This window comes from Carcharodon carcharias, chromosome 13 (genome assembly GCF_017639515.1).
Source record: "Carcharodon carcharias isolate sCarCar2 chromosome 13, sCarCar2.pri, whole genome shotgun sequence".
NCBI lineage: Eukaryota > Metazoa > Chordata > Chondrichthyes > Lamniformes > Lamnidae > Carcharodon > Carcharodon carcharias.
In genome coordinates this window covers 147,940-161,839 of record NC_054479.1, presented here as the reverse complement: position 1 = coordinate 161,839, position 13,900 = coordinate 147,940, and the positions used below count along the sequence as shown (strand labels likewise).

At 46.4% G+C, this 13,900-nt stretch overlaps 1 protein-coding gene across 2 annotated transcripts in view; it reads right to left on the bottom strand.

Annotated features, from left to right (window-relative positions):
* The window catches only part of scarb1 (scavenger receptor class B, member 1), a 189,771-nt gene that overhangs the window by 100,093 nt on the left and 75,778 nt on the right, over positions 1-13,900 (bottom strand). For both annotated transcript variants that reach the window (XM_041202804.1, XM_041202805.1), the window contains one exon: positions 8,754-8,872. In XM_041202804.1, the coding sequence (XP_041058738.1) occupies positions 8,754-8,872 (119 nt within the window). The remainder of the gene's footprint in view (positions 1-8,753; positions 8,873-13,900) is intronic.

The following is a 13,900-nucleotide window of genomic DNA, read 5'->3' as shown; positions in this document are numbered from 1 at the left end:
TGGCATCAGGTCAAACATGGACAAGGAAACCTCCTGCTGATTCCATATACCGCCCTCCCTCAGCTGATGAATCAGTGCTCTTCCATGTTGAACAATACTTGGAGGAAGCACTGAGGGTGGCAAGGGTGCAGAATATACTCTGGGTGGGGGACTTCACTGTCCATCACCGAGAGTGGCTCGGTAGCACCACTACTGACTGAGCTGGCTGAGTGCTAAAGGACATAGCTGCTAGACTGGGTCTGCGGCAGGTGGTGAGGGAACCAACAAGAGGGAAAAACATACGAACTCATCCTCACCAACCTGCCTGCCACATCTGTTCAGGATGGTATTGGCGAGATGTGGAGACAAAGTTCCATCTACACATTGAGGATTGCCTTAGTACTATCACCATACTAAATGGGAGAGATTCAAAGCATGTCCAATAACTCAGAACTGAACATCCATGAGGCGCTTTGAGCCATGCACAGCATCAGAATTGTATTCAACCACACTGTGTAACCTCATGGCTCAGCACCTTCCCCACTCTAGCATTATCATCAAGTTGGGAGATCGATCCTGGTTGGATTGGGTTGAGGACTGCAAGAGAGCAGAAACTGTATCAGGCATTCCCAAAATTGAGGAGCCAACCTGGTGAAGTTAAAACCCAGGGTTCTCATTGGGAGCCTTCATTCTCGTGAGAAAATGGCTTGTGCTTTGATAGGCAACTCTCTGCTAACATTGCCTGGTGGGCTCAGTAGTCCCCATTCTGAAATGGCAACCTCTGTCATGTTTACCCCTCCAGTCAGCCTCCAGAGGTCAAGGCTGTCGGTGATTGTCTCCTAGTTGTTGGTGTCAATGTCCACCATCTTCATATCTCACTTGCAGGACACAGACTCGGTAGACTCGCAGTTTGGTGTTCTCAGTCAGGTTACTGTTGTTCCAAACTCTCTTACTCAGCTTGGACACAACAGCTGCAGCATTTGCGATGTGTGTGTTGATTTAGCATCAAGTGACAGATTGCTGGTGATTGTGGAGCCTAGATATGCGAAACTATCAACAATCTCCAGCTTCACATTGTCAATGCTGATAGGTGGGGCTATGACAACATCCTGGGCCATGACATTTGTCTTCCTGATGCTGATGGTCAGACTAAACTCTTCACAGGCACGAGAGAGTCTTTGTTTGGAATGCTCGTGTGGTATTGTCAGTGTACAACAACTCTCTGATGTGGACTTGGAGCACCTTTGTTTTGAATGTCAGGTGAGTGAGGCTGAACAGCTTTCAGTCAGTTCTGGTATGTAAGTAGACTCCCTCTGTAGATGACCTGAAGGAATATGACAGCATTAAAGAGAAGAATAGGCCAAAGAGTGTCGGTGCCGGAACACAACCTTGTTTGACCCCATTGTGGATCTCCGAGGGTTCCGATGTTGCCCTGTCATAGCTGACCTTACCCAGCATGTTGTCTTGGAAAGAGGTCACATTGAGCAGCTTTGGTGAGCAGCCAGTTTTCTCCAGCAGCTTAAATAGACCACCTCTGCTCACATGGTTGAAGTCTTAGTGAGATTGTTGAGGGCAGTTTAGAGTGGTCTCCTTTGTTCCTGGCATTTCTCTACCAGACTGAGAAGATCATATCAATTGTCGATCTTCCAGTTCTGAAACCACACTGGGATTCCGGGTAGATCCGTTCGGCCAGGATCTGCACTCTGACCAGGGCAATGGGCGAAAACGTTTCCCGTGATGCTGAGCAGGGAGATGCCTCGCTGGCTGTTGCAATCGCTGCGGGTGCCCTTGTTCTTGTACTTGGTCACAATCTTCACATCTTGCATATCCCGGGGCACTGCCCCTTCCCTCCAGCAGAAACAGAAGTTTGTGCAGTTGCTGCAGGAGTGCCAGTTTCCTATGCTCAATGAGTTCAGGCGGTGTAGTGTCAGCACCTGGAGCTTTGTCCATGGGTAAGTGAGTCAATAGCTTTGCTAAGCTCCTCCACTAGGGATTCGATATCCAGTTCTACCCTGACAGGCAGGCTTACTATGGTGTCTAGAGTTCCCCAGTGCCAGCACTCTTTCACGAAAACAGCTCAAGGTGGTGTTCCACCCATCTCTCCAACTCTTTATAGCAGTTGATGACCACCTCCCCACCTTTGTTTTCAATGAAGCCATTTTCTTTGCTGACGGGCTTGTTGCCTTTTTGATGCCTTCATAATGTCCCTAACATTCCCTGTGTCAAAGAATGTCTGGATATTCTGGCCCAGTTGTAACCAGTCGTCACTGACGCACCGCCTCGCAGTCTGTTGGACTTTACTTCGGGCAGTTCTGAACACATTCAGAATCTTCTTGCTCGGACCTTTCTTGTAATTAATGAGCATGGATCACTTGTCTTCAATAATCAATCCCAATACAGTGATGTTAGCCTCAAAGCAGTCAGCATCTTTCTGTTCTTGCTTCTCCACCTTGGCATGGTGGAAAGGCTTTTGCGCTCTGATAATTCGTTAAGCAATGCTATTGGGAGCTCCTTGCTCCTGGTAGGGTCACCCATGATTTCAAGGATATGGGGAGGTACTAAACAAAGTGCAGTCCAAATTGTCCTCACTGGTAGAGCAAACAAAGGAAGTGTGGAAGTATTCAACCACAGCTGATGTTATTGCTGAGCAAACCAGTGCCCAGAGTGAAGTCTGTCTCGCTGATCATAAATCTTTCTTATTGCGAAAATAAGGAGGAAGAGCTACTGACCTCAAAAGCACAGAGCCCCAGTGACACCATTAGAATTTGAAAAAATTAAAAGGTTTATTAAAAAGAATAAAAACTTAAGCACACAAGATAAAAGTTACACAGTTAAAGAGTCTTAGAGTGCCCCAAAATACATTCTTTTTCAAAAGTACACAATTAAACTACCTTTCTGGCAACAACCCTTTATAGATTTTTAACCATAAAAATTCAGTAAATGTTCCCCAAGTCAAGGAATTGTTGTCACTTTAATAAAGGCCCACCTCATGAGTTCTCAGGCATGTCTGCTCTGAGGTGGAATTCCAAAAGGAGGTTCAGAAACAAACTATTTCCTAAAACAAAGACTCTCCTGACTTAACACTGGGCATCTGCCTCCAATTCAAATCACAGCTCTGCAGCAACTCACACAGAGAGAAGCTGGCCTGGCCCTTCAGTGATTTCCCCACAGCAACTCTCAATAGTTAAACATCTCTTTCCTTAAATATATCTTTTTCCCCTTTCACCTTAGGCTCCATTGTTCTCAAACATCTCTCTGGAGCTCAACTTCTCCACATATAAAAAATATCATGTTTTCTATTTGCCTCTACTTTCAGGTCAATAAAATTTAACATACCTTCCCCTGTTTACTCATGGAACTCCTGTAAGATGCAAATGTTGCTTATTACCTCTGAACTCCCTTTTGAAATTCAACAGCTGAAAAATTAATTTCCCCACTTATCTCAAAGTGCAAATTTCAGATCCAACCCATTTACTTGTAACTCAAACCCATCTTAACCCCTCATTACAAATGTACAAACCTACATGCAAACATAGGAATTAGGTGCAGGAGTAGGCTATTCGGCCCCTCGAGCCTGCTCCACCATTCAATAAGATCATGGCTGACCTGTTGTAACCTCAATTCCACATTCCCACCTACCGCTGATAACCTTTCACACCTAACACCTTTAATCCTTCTTCTCTTAGATCTCACAAGCAGCCCGTCCCTAGCAACCTTCTCCCTGTTTAATTAACCCTGGACACACACCCCCCACAGCTTTCTACACAGAAAACAATCACAAAAATATACATTTCTCATCATACAAGATTGTCTGACTCCCTGGCTGCCAAGGGAAAGGTAGCTCCAGTGGCATCATGGTCCCAGCCATTGTAGTTTGACACAACATCGAAATCTTTCAATAGTTTGTAGATAATGACAGCATCCCAAGGCCCCCCACATTAAATGAAATCACACACAGACTTCCGCTAGGGTCCATTTGCCAAGTCCTGCGGCGATGGAGAACTGGCGATGGGGACAGGGCTGTGAACCTGGGAGATCCTAATCAAGAATCTACACACAGGTAACATATGCAATTAGGTCCTTGGATACCTGTGTTGGGACAGAGCATGCAGCAAGTTCTGGAGAACATTCACGCTTAGGATAGTAAGTGGCGAGTAACATTTGTCCACACAAGTGCCAGGCAACAACCATCTCCAAGAAGAGAGAATCAAACTACCTCTCCCTGACGTTCAATGCCATTACCATCAGATCCATGGGAACACCACTGCCTGTGAGTTCCCCTCCAAGTCACTCACCATCCTGACTTGGAAATATATTGGCTGTTCCATCACTGTCGCTGGGTCAAAATCCTGGAACTCCCTAACAGCACTGTGGGTGTACCTACACCACATGGACTGCAGCAGTTCAAGAAGGCAGCTCACCACCACCTTCTCAAGGGCAATTAGGGATGGGCAATAAATGCTGACCCAGACAGCGAAGCCCACATCCCATGAATGAATAAAAAAAGTCTTATCACTGTTGTTACTCACACTTCACCTGTTGCTCTACTAATTTAGGGAACTCTTATTTCCTTCCTCTCTTCCTGCTGGGAGAAATATAATGCTAAACATCTCAGATCGCTCACTTCCCTCAGCTGCCATGACTTGAGAGGTTAGCAATCAGGTATCTTTAAATTTGCCATGTGACACTGACTCAGCTCCTTTCACTGGAAGCCAAACCATGCAGAAGGTTGTGAACGTTGTACTGGTTTCCCTCGACCCCTGTGTTGTGTCTAAGTTAACTGGTGTACTTGCTCCAATCCCTTCAAAAATCCTAATTTCTTGTACACCTGATTCACCTCTTCTGCAGCAATGGCACGTTTCTACAAGAGCCTTCCTCAAAGACCTGAAACCAACCAGCTTGTTTTGCTGAACCTTTTCAATGCATCGATCCTTTTTGTTGTAGTGTGACCTAAACTGCACCCAAGAGTTGGCCTCTGAATTAAGTTGTAAAATGTGTAACATTTTCTCACCAGTCTCTTTCTCTCAAACCTGAACCCCACTTTTCTGTTTGCTGCCCTTGACTCCCTTGCCAAATCAAAATTGCATCTAATTCAGCCTTGAATATTTCAGTGGCCCAGTCTCCACTGTTCCAAAGATTTCCAAAGACTAAGCAACACTAAGAAGAAATTCCTCATCACCATCTTAAATGGGAGACCCCTTATTTTTAAACGGTGTCCCTTAGTTCTAGTCCCCCCTACAAGAGGAAACATCCTCCAGGTATCCACCCTGTCGAGCCCCCTCAGAATCCCATATGTTTCAATAAGATCATGTCTCATTTTTCTAAACTCCAATGAGTATAGATTCAACCTGTCCAACCTTTCCTCATAAAACCATCTCTTCATCTCAGGAATCAGCTGAGTGAACCTTCTCTGAACTGCCTCTAACACAAGTATATTCCTCCTATAATGGAGACCAAAACTACACAGTGCTCCAGGTGTGATTTCACCAACACCCTGGACAATTGTAGCAAAACATCCCTACTTTTATATTCTATCCCCCTTGCTATAAAGGCCAACATTCCATTACCTTCCTAATTACCTGCTGTATCTGTAGGCTGACTTTCTGGGATTCATGTATTTAGAGGTTCATATATTTAGTAATGGCAACTGAGAGGCAACATGTAAATGGTGGGATGTGGGGGTGGGGTGGGGGATTGGGGACTTGAGAGGGGAAAAACAGGGTGGGAGGTACAATGGCGTTCCTCTGGATAGTGTGCTGGGCCCTACTATTTTCAGCTGCTTCATTAATGATCCTCCCTCCATCATAATGATGTGGGGATGTTCGCTGATGATTGCACAATGTTCAGCTCCATTAAAGACTCCTCAGACACTGTAGCACTCTGTCCATACGCAGCAAGACTTGGAAAACATTCAGGCTTGGGCTGACAAGTGGCAAGTAACATTCGTGCCACACAAGTGCCAGCCAATGACCATCCCAACAAGAGAGAATCCAACCACCTTCCCTTGACATTCAATAGCATTACCATTACTGAATTCCCCACCAACAACATCCTGGGGGTTACCATTGACCAGAAACTGAACTGGACTAGCCATATAAATACTGTGGCTACAAAGAGCAGGTCAGAAGCTAGGAATCGTGCGACGAGTAACTCACCTCCTGACTCCCCAAAGCCTGTCCACCATCTACAAGGCACAAGTCAGGAGTGTTATGGAATACTCCCCACTTGCTTGGATGAGTGCAGCTCCCACAACACTCAAGAAGCTTGACACCATCCAGGACAAAGCAGCCCACTTGATTGGCACCAAATCCACAAACATTCACGCCCTCCACCACTGACGCACAGTAGCAGCAGTGTGTACCATCTACAAGATGCACTGCAAGAATTCACCAAGGTTCCTTTGACAACACCTTCCAAACCCACGACCACTACCATCTAGAAGGACAAGGGCAGCAGATAGATGGGAACACCAACACCTGGAAGTTCCCCTCCAAATCACTCACTATCCTGACTTGGAAATACATCAGCGTTCCTTCACTGTTGCTGGGTCACAATCCTGGAACTCCCTCCCTAACAGCACTGTGGGTGTACCTACACCACATGGACTGCAGCGGTTCAAGAATGCAGCTCAATACCACCTTCTCAAGGGCAATTAGGGATGGGCAATAAATGCTGGCCCAGCCAGCGAAGCCCACATCCCATGAATGAATTTTAAAAAACATGTGCAAAGCTTTGCTCTCAACCACTGGCAATGGCCTAGCTAGTTTCCTTTTAAATTGGCTGTCAGTTGCAGGGGTGGTCCTTCCAGAGTCGTAGTATGGATTCCAGTCTGCAGAGAAACAACCAACATAAACTTCACTGCACACCAACTTCTGGAAAGACGCAGAGAGCAGAACATGCCTTTGTACATGGCTTCCTGTGATCTCACCAAAGCCCTCGAGTAGTGAACCAAGCCTCCTTTTCAAAGATGCTACAGCGAAATGGATTCCCAGCTAAAGGGTAGAATTTTGCCCTTGATGGGCAGGCGGGCCCCATTGGCTCGGCAGTGGGCAGGCAGCCAATCGCCACCACCGAAATGGTCCCCCCCGCCATTTTAAGTGGGCGGGCCAATTAAGGCCCACCCAGCGGCATCCCCAATGGGAAGTGCATAGCACTCCCTGTGAAGGCGGGGGGGAGGGGGGTGGGGAGATTCCCCAGCAGTCAGAGTGCACACATCTCCCTGAGACTAAGTGCTGCCTCACGGAGATCGCTGAAAGTGTTTGAAAGTTTAAAAATAGAAAAATAAAAAAATTCATAACATGACATGGGACATGTTAATAAATATCACAGAAACGTTATTAAAGTTTTTTAAAACCCTGCATGAAACCTCATCCCGCCGGTGGACGAGGTTTCATGTTTTTTTCTATTGCTCGCTGGGGCTCCTGGCCTGTCCATCAGCCTTAAGGTTGGATGGGCAGGTCCTTTAACTGTTTTAATTATCCTGTCAATGACCTCAATTGGCCATTGACAGGTCAGTGGGCAGACAGCTGATCTCACTGTCCCCCCCGCCTTCCTGAATATTTCAATGGGGCAGGATGATGTCGGGGGTTCCTCCCAACACCATCCCGCATCATTTTCCCATCGGTGAGCGGGCCCCACCCCCAACTCACCGACAGAGAAATTCTGCCCAAGGTCACAAATGACATCCATCTTCGACATGACAAATAACAGCAACTGTGCAACAGTCCCAGTGCAGAGCCCTTCCTTCTCAGAACAGAAATCCAACAGGGGTACATCATTGTACAAACACTGTAGCAGCAGAGGGACCTGGGGCTAGATGTGTAAAGTTATTGCATGAGGCAGGTCAGGTTGAGTGCGTGGTTAATAAAGCAAACAGTACCCTGGGCTTTATTAATAGGGGCATGGAGCACAAGAGCAAGGAGGTTATATTGAACTTGTATAAGAAACTAGTTTGGCCTCAGTTGGAGTATTGTGTCCAGTTCTGTGCACCGCACTTTTGGAAGGATGTGAAGGTGTTGGAGAGACTGTAGAAAAGATTCACAAGAATGGTTTTAGGGATGAGGAACTTCAGTTCCTTAGATAGATTGGAGAAGTTGGGGCTGTTTTCCTTGGAGAAGATAAGGTTGAGAAGAGATTTGATAGAGATATTCAAAATCATGAGGGGCTGGACAGAGTGGATAGGGAGAAGCTGTTCCCATTCATGAAAGGATTGAGAAAAGGTGGTAGAGGCAGATACCCTCATAACATTTGAGAAGTGTTTGGATGTGCACTTGTGATGCCATGACATACAAGGCTATGGGCCTAGTGCTGGAAAATGGGATTAGAACAGTTAGGTACTTCTTTGACTGGTGCAGACTCGATGGGCTGAAGGGCCTTTTTCTGTGCTGTAGACCTCTGTGACCCTTTGAGAATGAGAGGACACAGATTTAAATAATTGACAAAAGAAGCAATAGTGATTTGAGGAAAAACCTTTTCACACAGAGTGGTTATGGTCTGGAATGCGCTGCCTGAGACACAGTTAATGATTTGTTCCACGGCTGTGATGTGACATCTTTAAGCTGCACTGCAAAGAAACATGGGTAAAACCACTGCCCAATAGACTTTGAATTCAGTGTCAGCTCTGATATCACAATTCTGAACTCAAGTACACAAATGACCAGAGGCTGAGCTGGTACATTGGGGACTAGAGACCTTTTGTAATCGGCAATTAGGAGTAAATGAAAAAATTAATCTCCAACACAGACAGCTAAATCTCACTGAACTACAATACTTACAGGATGGATGTCAATGAAAAGTGCATGATCCTTCTCATTGGGATGTAATCCAGAGACAGCCTCCCACAGCACTGGGTCAGCATTGTAGAAGTGCGGGTACGAGATAAAGACTTGAGCATCTGAAGAACAGAAAAGACAAAACTGAAAACCTGACTTCACATAGTGTGTAAAGCTGTGAAATACACCAGCAAAGTTAATGACGGAAGCAGAGATCACTGCAAGTTTTTTTTATCCATTCATGGGATGTGGGCTTCGCTGGCTGGGCCAGAATTTATTGCCCATCCTTAATTGTCCTTGAGAAGGTGGTGGTGAGCTGCCTTCTTGAATCGCTGCAGTCCATGTGGTGTAGGTACACCCACAGTGCTGTTAGGAAGGGAGTTCCAGGATTTTGACTCAGTGACAGTGAAGGAACGGCGATATATTTCCAAGTCAGGATGGTGAGGGACTTGGAGGGGAACTTCCAGGTGGTGATGTTCCCATCTATCTGATGCCCTTGGTCTTCTAGATGGTAGTGGTCGTGGGTTTGGAAAGTGCTGTCGAAGGAGCCTTGGTGAATTCCTGCAGTACATCTTGTAGATGGTACACACTGTTGCTACCACTGGTGGTGGAGGGAGTGAATATTTGTGCATGTGGTGCCAATCAAGCGGGCTGCTTTGTCCTGGATGGTGTCGAGCTTCTTGAGTGTTTTCGGAGCTATACTCATCCAGGCAAGTGGGGAGTATTCCATCACACTCCTGACTTGTGCCTTGTAGATGGTGGACAGGCTTTGGGGAGTCAGGAAGTGAGTTACTTGCCGCAGAATTCCTAGCCTCTGACCTCCTCATGTAGCCACAGTATTTATATGGCTAGTCTAGTTCAGTCCTGGTCAATGGTAACCCCCAGGACGTTGATAGAGGGGGATTCAGCAATGGTAATGCCATTGAATGTCAAGGTGTGAGGATTAGGTTCTCTCTTGTTGGAGATGGTTATTGCCTGGCCCTTGTGTGGTGCGAGTGTTACTTGCCACTTGTCAGCCCAAGCCTGGATATTGTCCAGGTCTTGCTGCATTTGGACATGGACTGCTTCAGTACCGGAGGAGTCACAAATGGTGCTGAACATTGTGTAATCATCAGTGAACATCCCCACTTCTGGCCTAATGATGTATTGAAAGAAGGTCATTGATGAAGCAGCTGAAGATGGTTGGGCCGAGGACACTACCCTGAGGAACTCCTGCAGTGATGTCCTGGAGCTGAGATTACTGACATCCAACAACCACAACCATCTTCCTTTGTGATAGGTATGACTCCAACCAGCGGAGAGTTTTCCCCCTGACTCCCACTGACTCCAGTTTTGCTAGGGCTCCTTGATGCCACACTCAGTCAAATGCGGCCTTGATGTCAAGGGCAGTCACTCTCACCTCACCTCAAGAGTTCAGCTCTTTTGTCCATGTCTGAACCAAGGCGGTAATGAGGTCAGAAGCTGAGTGGCCCTGGCAGAACCCAAACTGGGCATCAGTGACCAGGTTATTGCTAAGCAAGTGCCACTTGACAGCACTGTTGATGACCCTTTCCATTACTTTACTGATGACCGAAAGTAGACTGATGGGGCGGTAATTGGCTGGGTTGGATTTGTCCTGCTTTTTGTGTGCAGGACATACCTGGGCAATTTTCCACATAGCCGGGTAGATACCAGTGTTGTAGCTGTACTGGAACAGCTTGGCTAGGGGCACAGCAAGTCCTGGAGCACAAGTCTTCAGTACTATTGCTGGAATATTGTCAGGGTCCATAGCCTTTGCAATATCCAGTGCCTTCAGCTGTTTCTTGATATAAAGTGGAGTGAATCAAATTGGCTGAAGACTGGCATCTTGATGCTGGGGACCTCCGGAGGAGGCCGAAATAGATCATCCACTGGGCACTTCTGGCTGAAGGTCGTTGCAAATGCTTCAGCCTTATCTTTTGCTGTGCTGGGCTCCTCCATCTTTGTTTGTGGAGCCTCCTCCTCCAATGAGTTGTTTAATTATCCACCACCATTCACAATTGGATGTGGCAGGACTGCAGAACTTAGATCTGATTGGTTGGTTGTGGGATCGCTTAGCTCTGTCTCTCGCTTGCTGCTTATGCTGTTTGGCACGCAAGTTGTCCTGTTTTATAGCTTCACCAGGTTGACAGCTCATTTTTAGGTATGCCTGGTGCTGCTCCTGGCATGCCCTCCTGCACTCTTCATTGAACCAGGGTTGATCCCCTGGCTTGATGGTAATGGTAGAGTGGGGGATGTCAGGCCATGAGGTTACAGACCTCATTGTTCAAGTACAATTCTGCTGCTGCTGATGGCCCACAGTGCCTCATGGATGCCCAGTCTTGAGTTGTTAGATCTGTTTGAAATCTATCCCATTTAGCATGCTTGTAGTGCCACACAACACGATGGACAGTGTCCTCAATGTGAAAGCAGGACTTGGTCTCCACAAGGACTGTGAGGTGGTCAGTCCTACCTATACTGTCATGGACAGATGCATCTGCGGCAGGCAGGTTGGTGAGGTTGAGGTCAAGTATGTTTTTCCCTCTTGTTGGTTCCCTCACCACCTGCCGCAGACCCAGTCTAGCAGCTATGTCCTTTAGGACTTGGCCAGCTCGGTCAGTAGTGATGCTACCGAGTCACTCTTGGTGATGGACATTGGAGTCCCCCACCCAGAGTACATTCTGCACCCTTGCCACCCTCAGTGCTTCCTCCAAGTGATGTTCAACATGGAGGAGCACTGATTCATCAGCTGAGGGAGTGTGATACATGGAAATCAGCAGGAGGTTTCCTTGCTCATGTTTGACCTGATGCCATGAGACTTCATGGGGTTTGGATTTGATGATGAGGACTCCCAGGGCAACTCCCTCCCGACTGTATACCACTGTGCCACCACCTCTGCTGGGTCTGTCCTGCCGGTGGGACAGAACATACCCAGGGATGGTGATGGAGGAGTCTGGGACATTATCTGTAAGGTGTGATGCTTTGAGGATGACTATATCAGGCTGTTGTTTGACTTGTCTGTGAGACAGCTCTCCCAATTTTGGCACAATCCCCAAGATGTGGGGTGTTTAAGCTAATTTGGTGGGGGATGGGATACAGAGTGGAGGTACAGTAGCAGGTGACGCACAGCCAAATATAGAACAGAAACTAAGTCAGTCCGGAAGGCAGAGCAAATATAGACCTGTAACGGCACAAGGGAACAATGCAAGGCTGGGTTGCATCTATTTTAACACAAGGAGTCTTACAGGTCAAGCAGATGAATTGAGGGTGTTAATTAACAAATAGGAATACGATATTGTTGCTATCACAGAGACATGGTTGAGGGAAGGGCAGGACTGGCAGCTCAATATTCCAGGGCATAGAACCTTCAGGCCTGACAGGAGGGTGGGGTGTAAAAGAGGAGGTGGCATTGCATTATTGATCAAGGAGTCAATTAGCTCAGTAAGGATGGATGGTATCTTAGAAAGTTCCTCAAATGAGGCCATATGGGTAGAACTTAAAAACAAAAAGGGGGCAATCACTTTGCTGGGAGTGTACTATTGGCCCCCAAACAGTCAGGGGAGATAGAGGAGCAGATATGTAGGCAAATCTCAGAGAAGTGTCAAAATAATAGGGTAATAGTAATAGGGGATTTCAACTTCCCCAATATTAATTGGGATAGCCTTAGTGTGAAAGGCTTAGAGAAAGGGAATTGTTAAAGTGCACCCAGGAGAGCTTTTTGAGCCAGCATGTAGAAAGTCCGACAAGAGAAGGGGCGATACTGGACCCAATCTTAGGAAATGAAGCTGGGCAAGTGGTAAAAGTGTCAGTGGGGGAGCATTTCTGGGACAGTGACCATAACTCTAAAATTTAAGGTAGTTATGGAAAAGGACAAAATGGACTGGAAATAAAGGTCATGAATTGGGGGAAAGCTGATTTCAATATGATAAGATAGGACCTGGCCAAAGTGGACTGGGAACAGCTACTTGTAGGAAAGTCTCCATCACAGCAGTAGGAGTCATTCATAAAGGAAAGAGAGAGAGTTCAGGGCCAACATGTTCCTGTAAAGATGAAGGGATTGGACCAACAGGTCCAGGGAACTCTGGATATCAAGGGGTATAAGGGATTGGATAAGGGAAAAAAAGGAGGCTTATGGCAGTTACAGAGGGCTGAAGACAGCGGAAGCCCTAGAGGAGTATAGAAAGTGTAGAGGGTAATTTAAAAAGTAATTAGTAGAGCGAAGAGGGAGCATGAAGAAACACTGGTGAGCAAGATAAGGAAAATCCAAGGCATTTTATAAATATATTAGGCACAAGAGAATAATCAGGGAAAGAGTAGGGTCCATTAGGGACCAAAGTGGCTATCTGTGCTTGGAGCTGGAGGATGTAGGTGAGGTTTTAAATTATTACTTTTCATCTGTGTTCATTATGGAGAAAGACAATGTAGGCGTAGAAATCAGGGAGGGGGACTGTAATATACTTGAACAAATTAGCACTGAAAGGTAAGAGATATTAGCATTTTTAGCAGGTTTAAAAGAGGATAAATCCCCAGGCCCTGGTGAGATGTATCCTAGGCTGCTGTGTGAAGCAAGGGAGGAGATTGCAGGAGCTCTGACACTAATTTTCAAATCCTCTCTGGCCACAGGAGAGGTGCTAGGAAACAGGAGGACAGCAAATGTGGTATCATTATTCAAGAAGGGTAGCCAGGTAATTACAGGCCAGTGAGTCTAACAACAGCGGTAGGGAAACTATTGGAAAAAATTCTGAGGGACAGGATTAATCTCCACTTGGAGAGGAGGGATTAATCAGAGATAGTCAGCATGGCATTGTCAGGGTGAGGTCATGTCTAACAAATTTGACTGAATTTTTCAAGGAGGTGACTAGTTGTGTAGATGAGGGTAGTGCAGTTTATGTAGTCTACATGGACTTCAGTAAAGCTTTTGACAAGGTCTTGCATGGGATAATGGTCAAGAATGTAAGAGCCCATGGGATCCAAAATAGGCTTAGTACCAGGAGGCAGAGGGTGATGGTCGAAGGTTGTTCTTGCGATATAAACAATATAGATGACTATGTGGGGGGGGGGTAGGATTAATAAGTTTGTTGATGACACAAAGATTGGCCAGGTGGTTAACAGTGAGGTTGAGTGTCATGGGCTGCAGGAAGATATGGACAGGA